The 14,765-nt window shown below is 37.2% G+C and overlaps 1 protein-coding gene across 1 annotated transcript; it reads right to left on the reverse strand.

Annotated features, from left to right (window-relative positions):
- Window positions 1-203: 203 nt before the first annotated feature.
- Window positions 204-14,214, reverse strand: ZNF654 (zinc finger protein 654; the record flags this gene model as incomplete). Its single annotated transcript, XM_009078630.1, has 5 exons — window positions 204-2,616; window positions 4,246-4,387; window positions 8,985-9,124; window positions 9,900-10,102; window positions 14,079-14,214. Coding segments are annotated over 5 exons (3,034 nt in total), but the record flags the coding sequence as incomplete, so codon positions are not given.
- Window positions 14,215-14,765: the final 551 nt, after the last annotated feature.

Here is a 14,765-nt window from a genome sequence, read left to right on the forward strand (position 1 = left end):
TTCAAATATGCAAGGAAAGACAGATTACATTATGCCCTTGTTTTATGAAAAGCCTTTTGCATTAGAGCTGCCTACAAATTCTCACCAACTCTTTCTTATTCTAAACATTATGTCCATTTAAGCTTCCAATTTAGCACAGTATTGTGCTTTAAATGTCAAAGTTTTGGCATTCTGCAATGGCTTTGAAGTTGTGTCTGTCTTACCTATTCCATTAGGTTGCCTGTTTTCAAAGACCATTTTCTGATTGGTATTTACCTCCAAAGAAACCAACGCAGAAAGACTGTAAGACTTACTTTCATCATCCGAATCGAATCCAAAGAGCGTCTGACACTTCTTTTGTGCAAGGTGAGCCTCAAGTGCTTCTGAATTACAGTAGATGGTCAAGCAGTTGCCACATCTAAATCTTTCAGTTGATTTGCTACAAATTTTATCTTGTTCAGAATAAGCATCTACTTCATCAGCCAAAATTTTTCTACGTTTTGGCATGCTAATGTATCGTTCATCAAGATAACTTGGAGGCAATGGTCTAACATAGGGTTTTGTTAAGATGACACCATATGAAGTAGTCTCTGTTGTCTGATTTGGTTTAGAAGGTAGTTGTGAGGCAGCAGCAGCATTAGCATTATTTTGTGGTGCATCATGACAATTCTGTAAAACTGGTAACACTGACCCATTTTCTGTCCTTGCTTCATCTGCTACTCTGTCCAAAGGTATTTCTGATGACTTTGATGACATCTGATCTAGGTCACTGTGCCCATTGACTAATTGGTCACTAACAACATTACAGTTTTCAGAATTTGGCTGCAACACAGGTGTCTTTTGGTCTGTTGAACTTAAAACTGTAGTGCTACCCTCAGATGAACTTTCATTTCCATTGTGAATTACATTATTTGCTTTCTTCTCCACACTTTGAATATATGTCTTTGGTTCTGTAGAATCCTTCCTTGACTTCCAAGTTGGAATTGGTAAATCTACAGTTTCTTTTTCATTAATAGATTCATCATCATCTTGGTAGCTACAGAGTTCTGAAGGATCATCTGAAGAATCTTTTTCACTTGCATCTTCTGAACATTCTGGTGTTTTATTTAAATAGTGCTGAGCCTCATGTTGATACAGCAAAGGCAGCTCCTCAAATAGCTCACAACAGTCTGAAAAATTGCACTGAGCTTTAAACGTACTATGACTTTTTGTATGTTCTGCAAGCTCAGCTGACAGCTTAAATCTCTGATTACAATCAAAGTGTAAACAAAAGTAAACATTTGGATACACATGTCTCTTCAGGTGGTCTATAAAATGTTGGGAATCAGCAAATTTTCTCTGGCAGAACCGGCATTTTCCTTTATTCCATTTCATTATGTGCTGCTGCACTTTCAGATCAGTTGGATGAGTTTTCCTTGCATGTTTATTGAGGAATCTTATCTTTTTAAACACTCTAGTGCAACCATTAGCAGGGCACTTAAAGGTTCCTTCTTCATCCAAAGCATCAATGTCTTTTTCAGGGCAAAATGCTCCATTTACTTTATGCAGAACAGGTGACTCTTTATTGGAGCTCTCATCATCTTCAGGCAAACTTTCTGTACTTAAAGCATCCAGAACATTATTAAAACAGCTGTCACTACTATTTTCAGTAGCGTCATCCTGGTCACTTAGATGGTTTTCTACCACATCTAAAACCTGTTCTGCCGTCTCCTCCTCCTCTTGGACCACTTGGTCAGCACTTGGAGCTACTGCAGCCTCTGGTTCAGTATTTTTGGAATCATCAGAATTCCCATTTTCTAGTGCCTGAGGAACATTAGAACATTCTACTTCATTAGGAGCAGGAGCTTGCTGACCAGCCTCAAGTGCAGCAAGATGTTGCCTTTCTATCTTCCTGACATGGTTCCTTAGGTGCTTCAGCATAAGGGCTTTTTGCCTGAACTTTCTGGTGCAAAGTACACAGGAAAAACTGCCCTTTTTTTGGTGAGCTTGTGCGTGTTTCACAATGTGACCACCAAGAAATTCCTTGTTACATATCACACAGCGGTGCCTTGGTTCAGTTAGATCTGATACTTTAGATTCCTCACTTGCTTCGTGGTTCTTTTTGGTGTTACCTTTGGACTGGGTTTCAGAACAGTTTTCAGGATCAAGCTCCCCATTGCTCACATCTGTTGAGCAGACACGCTCCTCACTCAGAGCCCTATACTCTGTTATCTTCTCTGTATTTCCAGTAGAGTTTTCCAGAGTACTTTCACTTAAGCCATCAAAAGCTTTATCACCCAATAGTGCTAAACAATTCTGCTTGATCATCAAGAAATTCCAAAACTCAGGGTCAAAAAACAACCCTTTTTTCAAAATTGGAAGCAATTCAAAACGTACACGGTTTTGAACAGAACTACTGCACTCATTGTATTCTTCATCTGCACATTTATACAAGTGCTCAACAGTATAGTAAGATTCCAAGGTGCGCTCAAGAAAAAAGATCGAAAGAGCACAAATTCTGAGGATCTCCAGGTCATTTGGCAGAAAATGAGCAATTGCTTTATAAATAAGACTTTTCATGTTGGGATCTTCACGGAGGTCCAACTGTAGGGCACAGCCACATATCTCAACACATATCTGAAGACCATCTTCACCAACCTGAAGAAAGAAAATGATAGTGTGCATAATTATAAATGGTATTTTCCTTATGGGTTCAGAAGTCTACAGCTTGATAGTAAAATGAAAATTATCAGACCCACAGAAAATAAACCCCAGCTAGTATAAACAACGCCCAAACACCAACAGCCCATGTATTTATATTCATCTACTTGCAAAACAGGAGTTCAGAAAGCTCCTGCTAGCAAACTTCTAAAGGCATATACATTATTTAATAATGCTCAAACAAGACTATAAATACAGATTCAAAAATAACATCTGGTTTGCACTGAAAACCATACCGCTATGGTCAACAAAGCTCCAGATACTTTTGTCCCATGCAGTTCTGTAATTAAAAACAATTACTTATTTGGGGATATAAACCAAGACTGCAAGAAAACGTATCTGACTTAGCAGTATCTTCTGCCTGCTTCTTCACTGCCTAGGCTGTTCCACAGTATAACTGGACAGTTATTCTGTATTTTGCCTGTGTTCTAACTTGTTTTAGGTTGCATTGCATAAAAATGAGGGTAATGTAGTTTGCCATTTTGAACCACCACCACCAGGGAAACCATAATAACCCACGGCCAAGCATTCTAAAAGGCTTCACTTTTCAGAAGTGACAAACCATCCTTCCAATAATCAGAATTCCTATTCCACACTTTAGGCTAGGGGCCCTGCCATGAACATGCAACTCGGAAGGAAAATTAGAAAAACACTTCCCAAGGGGCAGCAGATTAATGCAAAAACAGTTTCAGGAAATGTAGCAATAAGTAATACCTATCTATATATAGGTATGTGTTAACAAAATCAAACAATGCTCCACATGTAGTGGGTTACTAAAAAATATGACTATTCAGATGCAAATAGAAGTCATAATGTCACCACAAGCAATTTAGACTACATACTGAGATTAAACTCTTGGACAGCAGCAAATTATTGCATTCAGATCTGCACAGTAGCACCCATGTCAAAATAATTCATAATTCATTTAGGGCATAAAATATGAAGGAGCTCTGTTCAGTCAGGTTAATGATAAAAACACATTTGTTGGGAAGCAACTCACGCTCCTGTGTGTGTGAAGCATTGCACATGGCATCTTTTGCAGGTGTTTGTATGGGGCAGAACAAGACCAGCATCTGAAGCATGAAATACAGTGCAATTTTCTGAAGCAAAATAATGTCTTCTGTATCAGTCTAGCTTTACTTTATATTAAGCATTTTTTTTCCAGATTTGACTAACTGGTAAAAGGATTCAGAATTTAATGAGGATGAAGGGTGGCTACAATTACACAAGTCCTATTTCCTTAAGAAGCCAGGCTGAAATAAAAAACACACCAACCTTTATTCCATGTACTTATTAATTTCCCACTTAGAGAATGATGTTCCTCAAACTTACTGCAAACAAACTCAGGATTCAATTAAAAAATAATCTTAAAAAACCACAACTAATCAAGAGCAATCATAATATTGAAGCACATTCTGGAAATTAACAAAATTTAAGATAATGCTGTGTCCTTCCCTACCCTCTCTTTTTCATCTTTCCACAAAACATGTTTATTACACAATATAGACATCACTTTAACTAGGTACCAAAAAAATGGTGGATGAGATAAAAACAAACAAAACTTACTTCATCCTTAATGACTTTCATGAAAGGGAAAATTACTCTGACATTTGTAGCAATTCTCAAAAGCTGGTAACACTGGTCAACAAATACTTGTTTTGATGGGTTAGATTTAAGCTGAAGTTTACTCCAAATGAAGATCAGGTCCCTATTAAGTACACAATAAAATATTCCAATTAGCTTGAGTTTTAGAACTCTATCACTAAGCATGATGGGTTAATAAAGACAATTTGCATATTCTGTAACCAAAATCATATTTGAGGATGTAATACCAATCTAATTAACACCACAACTGTACACAATGTCCACAATGGAAAACGCAACTTAATTACTCGGTTAAAGCATTCAGGGTATCTCCTATCACTAAGCCAATTAAATATTCAACAAAATATTAATGTATTCAGCTTAGTTTCAGAGAACTGCATAATAAAATCAGATGGTACAGCATCTAGCCCTTAACACCACAGGCAATAAATGCCAGGTTGAACAGCAAGCTGTGTGTGCTCTTGGGATTAAGTTACTTTAAGCGCAAAGATGAAGAATCCTTCAGGACAAGAAGTGTTTGAATGTGGAAAATGGAATCATTGTAGAAAACTAGCTTCTGATGTGGTCCAGTGACAGGAAATACTGCTGTTCTCCAGTTATGCATATCACAAGACAATTTTCTGCCAAGAGCAGTTACATGAAAGTATTGGGCTCTACAGCTATTCATACATGTCTATGACCTTCAGACAAATAACATTTCTTCCTGAAACAAGAAAACATAAGAACTGATTGCTAGACCCTGCAGCAGAGCTCCTACACAGGTAAGGTACTTATCCTGTAAAATATAGCCAATTGAAATTTACAGCCTCTGAATTAAAGTTCTGTGCACTTTAATTCAGAGACTCAAAAAGGCAACTGGACTTTAAGTCTTAAGAAGATTTACCAGCACAAAGACTTCACACAGGAATAGATACAGTTAGGACTTGGTGGAAATTCCACCACAGCATTACAATGAAAACAGGGGACCAATAGACTTCCATTTTCTGAAGGAAGACACTTTTCTGTTCCACCAGTCTCCTCCCTCAGAAAACAAACCTATTCACTGACTAAGCATTTGGCTGATCTTCCAGAGTGTCTAGTCTGTGCCAGATAAAAGTTGGACAAACCTTCTGAGATTAAACTTCTCTTAGTGAGGTTAGTGTCTGCATGAAGCGAAGTGACAGAATTGCCTATGATAAAATACCAACTTCACTTTTAAATTTAGGACAGTTCTACAATTCTGCTTGACATTTTAAGAGCTAGACAAGAGAGCTGGATTGTTTTCTTGCATTCAGAGCCTAAGAAAGCTAAAACTGAAAGATAGATCAAGCCTATATGGAAGAAACTGTGAAAGGGGAGACCTAGAAGCAGCTCTACCCACAAAAATCAAGTCTTACAGGTTTTTGCAAGATACAAGCTGTTCATCTCTACCTTCACCAGGCTGGAAATCTGCATTCTACATATTTACAAACTTCACATACAAATTTGAAACTAGTGCCTTCTTGCACCAAAATATTCATAACAACTTAGTAAAAGTCTCAACCAGAAGTACAAAAGAACTATCTTTGCTGCTGTATGTTACCACAACTGAATAATTCAGCTTATTCTCTCTTTGCCTCATACCATTTCAGAGCAAGCCACTTCAGCACTAGCCCCAGAGAATTTGAGAGAACTCAAGTTGTTCTTCTGGGAGATTAGTGGTTAAAGTGGCTTCCCATGTGTTTAGAGAAGTGTGATGGATTGCACAAGGAAAGAGCCGAAAAAGGAATGGAGAGAACTGAAAGTGGAAGGAACAGCTCCATGGGTGAAAAACATTTGACTAGACTCTGATGTGAAACAGCATTTTAATCTTTTAGTCTTATATCTCTATGTAGACACAGTGGCTTCTCCTTCTCAAGTACATGTCTAACTTTGATAATCATTAAGGATTAAAACATTCCTTAAGAGCTAATTGGACTCTTTCAACCACTTAAATGCTTTGGAAACCAACTTGAATGCTGAAGTCAGTAGCACTTGAAATATTTCAGTGTCAGTGACCAGAACAGAGATGATAAACTTGAGATAACATAGGCAAGGGATAGTTTTCTATTTGCACAATTATTATGGCAGTACTTACTGGCCTTTGCTTCTTGGATGGTATAACCTAGTTCACACTGAGGCCTGTGTTTAAGCTATGATGGACTTGTGTCAGGGCAATTTAGATTGTTACTACGAGAATACAGAACTCAGTACCTGTTTAGCAGAGGCAATCACATGTTCCATCCTCTTAACTACCTACCAAATGCCAAAACCATTGTGTGCCTCCATCAGCAACATAAGGGGTAAACCCACCCTACCTTAGCTAGATCTAAACCCTTTGCTACTGTTGATAAGTGGAAGGTCTACCTTGGGTACAGAGAGGATATTTTACTAAAAGCTTATCTAAGCCACAAAAATTACCTAAAGGCAAAAGACTGATCAAACATGGGAAAAATTCCTTGACTTACTCAAATTACTGCAAAGGAATCACTCAAAACATCAAAAAATTGCCTAGCAGAGAAGAAAAGCCTTTCTGCTATGCCTGTACCATCAAAATGCTGTTTGTCTTCCTGAAGAGACATCACTTTGATCCTAAATCATTATGGACTGATCTCTTACTAATACCTCATAGAAAAATACTTCTGGTAAGACCAAGCCCAGCTCGCTTTGTGATTATTTCCTAAGTGGGCTTTCATGTCAGAAAAATAATTCAGTTCATCTGAATCTAGAATTTATTGTTAATGTCAGTGAAAATAAGAGTTTTGTGACAGAGCTGCTCAAAGTTCACCTGCCTCTGACTTGACAGCTAATGGTTTCAGCCTGAAGATTTTCTACAGGCTGCTTCACATGAAGCAGGAGCAAATAACTGCTATATACAGCTTTCTAACCTATTTTGATGTGTTATCTTTGCTAGTAGAATTGTCTGCTAGATCTGACAAGGTGAGATGATTTATGCTCTGCTTAAGACATTAAAATCTTCTCTATGGAAAAAATACACTCTGTGGGTTAATTTAACCTGGCTCCTACTTTAAAAAATCTGAATTACAGTATAGGGATGCCTTCACAAGCTTTGTTGCAGTTCATGGGATCTATTAAGCATGATGCAGAATTCTCTTGTTGGTTACACAGTTGTTAAGGCTCAGCATCTGTAAAGAATGAAACAGCTGTTTGAGCTGCACAGAACTTATCTGAACTCTTTCAAAGACCCTCAACTTGTATATTCTGAACAGAAGATTAAAATACTAAGAGATGTCAAGACGGTTTCCTTGAAAAACAGGTATCAGACAGTACATGAGTCTCTTCTGGAATTTCATCTTTGACATGCACTTTTCCAGAACATAAGGAGAGGCACCTTGCTTTAAACAGCAACTTCAAAAAATGGATGATGCACAACTTAAATGATCAGCTGTGTAAGAGCAAGGATAACATGTTACTACAGGAAAAGATATAAAAGGGAAGTTTAATTCCAATATTATAAGTGCATTTCTTAAAAGGCTGAATCCCTAAACAGAAAGGACTAACCATATAGCTAATACATGTAGGTTACACCTGGCAAGAAGTCAGGAGATGCACCATTGGGGCAGGAATCAGAAAAGACAGATTCCATTCCAAAGTTGTTCACTGGGCTTCAACAAACTATGTACCTTTAGTCAAGCTTCCTCTGTCCTATGGGGACAGTCATGTCCACCTTTTTCTGGACAGACAGAATGACACACATTTATAGTACAATGTATCAGCAATAGCTAGCGTCATTTTTCAATCTTAATCCCAAAGGTTTGGACTGAACACAATTATTCATGCAATACTTAAGGAAAAAATTAAGAACAAACCAAATATTATCATATCTGACCTTCATTACTTCCTCAAGATAAAAATACTTTTCAATTCCCTGAAATCAAGGAACACAGAAATCCTATATAGATTTTAAACTCCATATTAAAATTAGTTATGCAGATTAATAATTTGATATCTACTGATGGAAGAAAAATCAAACCCTTGCTAAACTGGTTTGCTTCAACTGCATAGTCAGACAAAGCATACTTTATCAAGGAATGCAGATGTTCCTTTAGGTACAGAAATTATATGGGCTAAACAGAAGGATTATCTTCCTTAGCCATCTTTCAGTTCTCACAATGATGAAAATTGTTGACAACTCTCTAGAAAACACTTCTTAGCCCTAATAACATTCAAATATGATGATGGTTCATTGTGTATGAAGACATTCTTTCTTAAATGCTTTCTGGGGGATAACCATTTAGGTTATGGCTCTGTTTATGATGTAAGTCTCCATAATTAAGAGCACATTTTCAGAACCATATTCTCTTTTTGGACGCATTCATGACATACTACAGTTACAGAGCAAAATATCTGCATTGCTAGAGAGTCTACAGACTGCATATTGTTACACACTGCTAATAATAAATGCTGCATTTCTAGGTATTTATAGCCTAAGGTATGTCAAAGCTCACTCTTGTGTTACTTTCAAACAGTCAGCAAGTGTTATGTACTCTCTAGGCTACCACTGTGCATAAACATGTATAAAAAGGCAAACAGGCATAGCAGATGTACCAAGAACGTTTAAAAATGATGTTAGAATGTTTTTATCTGGTATTTTAAACTACATCTCAAAGCTAGATGAGTTTCATTTCGGCAATAAGCATTTATTACATGCTAAGCTGCTTCACCAGAAAGAAAGTATTTACCATATACAATACATGTCCCCATTTTGAAGCTGTGGGACTAGGAACGATTCACACAGCTGTAAGGCTAAGGTAGTCTTCCCTTCTTTTTCAGTGTTGCAGATGATCTCAATTCCACTCTTGCAATCAGTCCTCAACAAATGCTATACAATTAAAATAAAATCAATTTAGATCAATTTGCTAACATGAAATAAAAAAAACGATCAGACCTTGCTGTCCTAAAGCAGCTACTGAAAACTTCAGGAATTGCTAATTAACAGGATGTCTTTGGAATAGCTTTTGTGTAGGTGTGCAAATAATAAGATTTTGGAGATATGTAGAGCTCTTTCATATTTTTTAGACTAATGACCATCAGAATAACTGCTTGAGAAAATTAAAAAGACTACACAAAAGCATTTTTCTGCATGATGGTAACCTGTTCTTAAAACAAGGTTAAGAAAAGCACTGTTGACCTAGTAAGTGCTATCAGTGTTAAAAGTAGGGCCACATTCAGCTCAAGTGTCACTTTGCACACTGGGGCATCATTATCAAAACTTTAAGGCTAACAAAACTATATAATGTACAGAACACTGGATGGACATCAATTAGGCTCAAGTGCTTTTGCTAAAATAATAGTCAATAGTAAAATAGCCAATACACAGCAGTTAAAAATATTAATGACTCAAGTTATTTAGGGAATATATCTACAAGTACACTTGACCAAAACATTACATTTAGGTCAACAAGATTTGCTGGCACTTTACATTTAACTTTTCAAAGCTTAAGGCAGCACTAAGTTAAGCAACACCAGTGTAGTTGCCTGATTTTATGACATTCGGTTCTACAAAAACAGAGTTCCATATGCTCTTCTTGACAACTTGTATACAGCAAGTATAAAGTACCACTTAATTTAAAAAAATGTATACTGGCAAACAATACCTCCTGGAATAGCTGATCTTCTAATGGTGACATATAAAGACAGGTGAAAAGCGCTTGATGGAAATACAGATCTTTACTGATATCTGGATGATTTATGCAAGATTTGATAAGAGCCATTGCCTCAGGGATGCGTTCACAGGCAATAAGGTATCTGGCACGTAGTTCAAAGAACAGTGGATTTTCAGAGCTTAAATATTTGTTAACTGCACAGAAAAGAAAGATTTAAAGGCAATTAGAATATGAAGTCCAAATAACAAATATATTTAAATGTAATGTTGTTTTTAATCATTCAATGTCAACAAATAATATAAAAAATAAAGGCTCTGCTAAAGAATCTATCAAACATTACATACAATAAGAAATCTGTCCTTCTGCTTGGAAACAGAAATTGTTATTTTTCTTATACCAGTAATCTAATTCAGCATTTTCTTTCTAACAGATGAACACAAGGTGCTGCAAAGGATTAGCAAAATATATACTATATAGAAGCAGATGTGAACATTTTTGAGACAGAAAAATTCCCCCCTTTCTCAGCACTGGAATCTGGGTGATGGTCAGAAGTCTAGGATTGACATCACTCCCAAAGCTTTAATTATAAATATTTAAAACAACTCAGGATACTCATTACCCATTAAAATGTAAGACCTGGAATTGGCAAAAAAAAATTAAATACAATTCACATACTGTTGCCTTAAGTAGCTTTGAATGCCTTAATTTTGCTTACTGAAGTGGAAAATACACCTTTTTCTTTTTCTAAAAGTGCTACTGGGCACTCATATCTAAGTACCTTTAAACTTTAGCCCCAGATTTCTGGAAATTTGTTTTTCAGATCTAAAAGACAGTCTTAAAGCTAACATTTGAATGAAGTCATTTCAACTGAAATAGTCAAAATACTTAACATTTAAATAACTGAAAATTAAGAAACACCTAGAATATATGCTTTAGATCTCTACTATAAATGAGCAGCAAACAAACTAGTATCTTTTCAGATTAAAGTATCACTCAAGGCTACAAAATACAATAATTCTGCTTTTACTTTGAGAATTGTTTGCATCTTGTCAAGTAAATGCACAAACTGAGGTGCCAAAAGTGTGTTAACATTATGTAATGTAACAGACAACATGGCCTGATCTTCCTCTTACACTCAACAGTACCTTATGAGAGAGTTAAAACTCCCAAAATTCCTAGTGCATACAGTGCAGTAGTTCAGTGTTTTGTATTTTAAAGAAAAAATTAAAGAGACTGTTGATTTAAAGGCAGTGAAAGCTGGAATTGAGCATAGGAATTTATACTCTAGAAGGAATGTGTATTAAGAAAGTTATAAGCAACTTAAAGTGATAATTAAGAAATGGTTACTGAAAACCACAATCAGAACAACTAAGATAATTTTCTTCCCTCAAAAATAAAGAAACTACTTGTATAACAAACTTTCAGTTAAACTTTTTTAAGGATGCCTGGTTTGATTCCCTATGCTCAGGATTTCTCTAGCATCTCTATTTTTACACAAGCTAATGGTGTCACATGCCAATAAACACTTAAGGAACATTATTCAGGGTGTTAGGTTTCAGATTATATTTGTTAACAAATGCACCATAACATCTGCCGTAAGAAAAATAAATCTCATTCCCCCTATCCATTAGCACTTCTGAGTACAAACTCAGTAAACAAGATGACTAAAAGGGAAGCCAATATCTAACATTGGTCATTAACTGCAAGGAAAAGTGATTTTAAGCCCTTAAAGCCAAACAAAGGCTGTTCCTCTTTTGAATTACGGTACTTAGGATAATAAACCCCATCCTCGACTTCATACGCAAACATTACCCAACAGATTACTGAGTATTCCCATGGAAAAATTAGGCTAGAAATACATGGGGTTTATGTGCTAATGTTAAGAAAATGCTGCACACCTAACAACTGACTGTAATACCCTTTTCCCTCAAACAAGGGAAGACTGCAGTCCACACTAGAGGTTAACTTGTTGTATCATTCCCACTTCCTGTGTGGGGAATTCTTAGGTCAGTATACCCCTCTGCTCCACAAACCCTCTTCTGACAGCATGCTCTCCCAGTGAAGGGCATCTCCTACACCCTACCACACTGACAACACGAGGTTCTAAGGGCCGTGCGGTCCTAGAGTCTCCAAACGCTGTTTTTAAACAGACTGTGAGTTCCAGCTACACCACTGGTAGGACAGTGCTCCCTCCCTGTAGTGGAATGTCTTCTTTTCCCAAGGCAGCATGTATAGCTCCTCTAACACGCCCCCCCCCCCCCCCCCCCAAGAAAAAGACACCTGCTAACTATAGTAGCCAAGTCTGGGATGGCCTTGCGGAAACAGCTATTATGATGTATGCGGTGCTTTGCTTAGAGTGACAGATGCCAACCACTACCTTTGAAACTAATTAACTGCTTACATCTGAATCCACCTCTGTTATAATATTCTCCTCTACATGCTCACAGTAGGCCACCTTATCTCCCTAATCTATTAGAAGTTTCTTGCTCCTATGTTTCAACCCTACTATTTTTCCTTAAACCCAAAGACTGCCTTCCTTCCAGCCACCTCAAAATAGGATGCAACACCTCAAAGTATGCTACAACTCTCTGTAAAGACAGACACAGCGAGGTTTGTCTTGACCTAAGCTTCTCCATGTACTTAATGAATCCAGGCCAGGATTATGCAGTTCACACAATATATACTTAAACTGACTTCTGCAAGTCATGGTTGGTGATTCAGCAATAATATTTTTCCCCGTTTAAAATCATGATCCCTGAGGGAACTACATGGCCAAGTTTCAAAACATACACTAGTGTAAGACTTCACAAGAATCAGATTTTGGAGGAAGTGAGACCAGAAAGAATGAGCTTCCAAAATATATTGTCTAAAATGAAATGCTTGTCATCACAGATGAGATATGTTGCAGGGATGTGTGGGGTTATCAGAAGATGAAAGGGAAGAAAGTATCTCAGCAGAGGGGAAGGAAGTGCAGCCTGCAACCAAAGGAAACAAAGTGATCTAGTGACACCAGGCAGCCTTGTTCCTACTCTGCCAGGTTAAAACTAAGTAAACACCCTCAAACTGTTACCCATCATAGAGAGGCTTCATAATGCTCATGAGAATCATTATAAAAAAAGGACTAAACTAATTCTTTGTTGGAGAGACAGGAGACCTAACTTCACATCATAATCACCACAATCATGCAATGCAGAACAAAACAAGGTTAATCTTTGTTTTCATTTTGTTTAAGTATTTGACTAGAACTTTATCAGCTACATAATAAAAATCATGGGTAATAAGTTGCTCAAGCACTTGCTTCATAATAGAGACAAAACAAAAAAGACTACCCACTTACTCATGTTAATTTGCTATCAAAATACTTTTTCTGGTTAAGGAGGCAGGCTCACTGAGCTGTTCTGACTTTACAGTCCTCTTCACTCTCCACAGAATGAGCACTTTGTCATACACACAGTAATGAGTTTGTATCATGCACTACACCATCACTGTCAAAAAGAAACAACTTTTAAGAAATCCTCTGCGACCACTGCTGATAAATATGTAGCTTAAGATGTTAGTAAAGACTTTACTGTATATTGGATATTTTTCCTCTTACAAGCTTTCATTAATATTCCAGTGATTTTGTTTCCATGCACTGTATCTTTCTCCTCCTGCCAACTCTAGGAATTACATATACACCAACAGAAAACAGCTATCAGGTGTAGTCATGGGCATCGTTGTAAGCAGAACCAAGAAAACCCCAAGTATTTATGATTTAAAAGAGAAATTACATGAGGCAGAGTGCCATGAGACAAATGCACATCAGTTCCTCTCCTATCATGTTATTCCAGTAGCCTAACTGAAGACAAGTCAGTCTCCATGCTCTTACAGGGGTTGCACACCTCGATCTGGCAAACCCACTCTATCAATTTTATGAACTACTCAGCAGCCACCCGTGTCTGAACAATCTGATCTCTACAAAAACAAACTACAAGCAAAGAAATTTAGCTCTGTTGGAAAAAAAAAAGGGACCAGCACATTTTACTACAGAAACATAGTTAAACTGTGTGCAATGCCAGCTGACAACACCCAACCCCAATACTAAAAAATAAAAAAAAAAAAGGGGAGAAAAAAGGCATATTTTAACACATTTTTCAGTACTTCAGAAAATTTTTGTGGCAAACAAAGTACCTAATTCCTGTGACACGGGCTTTGCTTTGAGAATTGCTTGTAATACTGGATCCTCCCATGGTCCACCATCTCGAATGATTCGAGTCACTAGTTCCAGGTTCATATTTCTGTATTTATTTAGAAGGTTCTGACATTCCTACATGTAAAAAGAGAAGCAATTAGAAAAAAGAAAAGATGTTGTCTAACAATAGCTAGGCTATCCAAAAGATACAGAACAAGAAACCCATGCATGTTCAAGTATTTTCTCAGTCAGCAATTTGAGCTACAAAGTCTTTCACTGACCAGGCCTACACAAAGTCCTAAAGCAACAACTTGTATTATCTAAACACAGCAATACAGAACTGTTGAAGCCTGATTATTGAGGTCTTCTCTACGAACACAGCAAGGCCCTTCCATTTGCATAACAATGCAAAAAACACCTTTCCTCAGACTGGATTCTAGTGGCATACACAGGTCTTCACATTATGCCAGTCTGCACGGATTTAGACATGTTGATGCTGGATCTGTGATCCAGTGATGGTGTCTGAATTCCATGAGGGAAAAACTGAATGAAGCTATGTGAGTCACTAGCCCTCAAGAAACCATTTTTCTCCAGATCTCTACGAAACAGAAAATATGCTTGCCTATAGTAGTATGGAATGCTTTAGCCACCTATGATTCTCACATATGTCAAGAGTTCCCCCCACC

Source organism: Acanthisitta chloris, unplaced genomic scaffold (genome assembly GCF_000695815.1).
Source record: "Acanthisitta chloris isolate BGI_N310 unplaced genomic scaffold, ASM69581v1 scaffold32497, whole genome shotgun sequence".
Classification (NCBI taxonomy): domain Eukaryota; kingdom Metazoa; phylum Chordata; class Aves; order Passeriformes; family Acanthisittidae; genus Acanthisitta; species Acanthisitta chloris.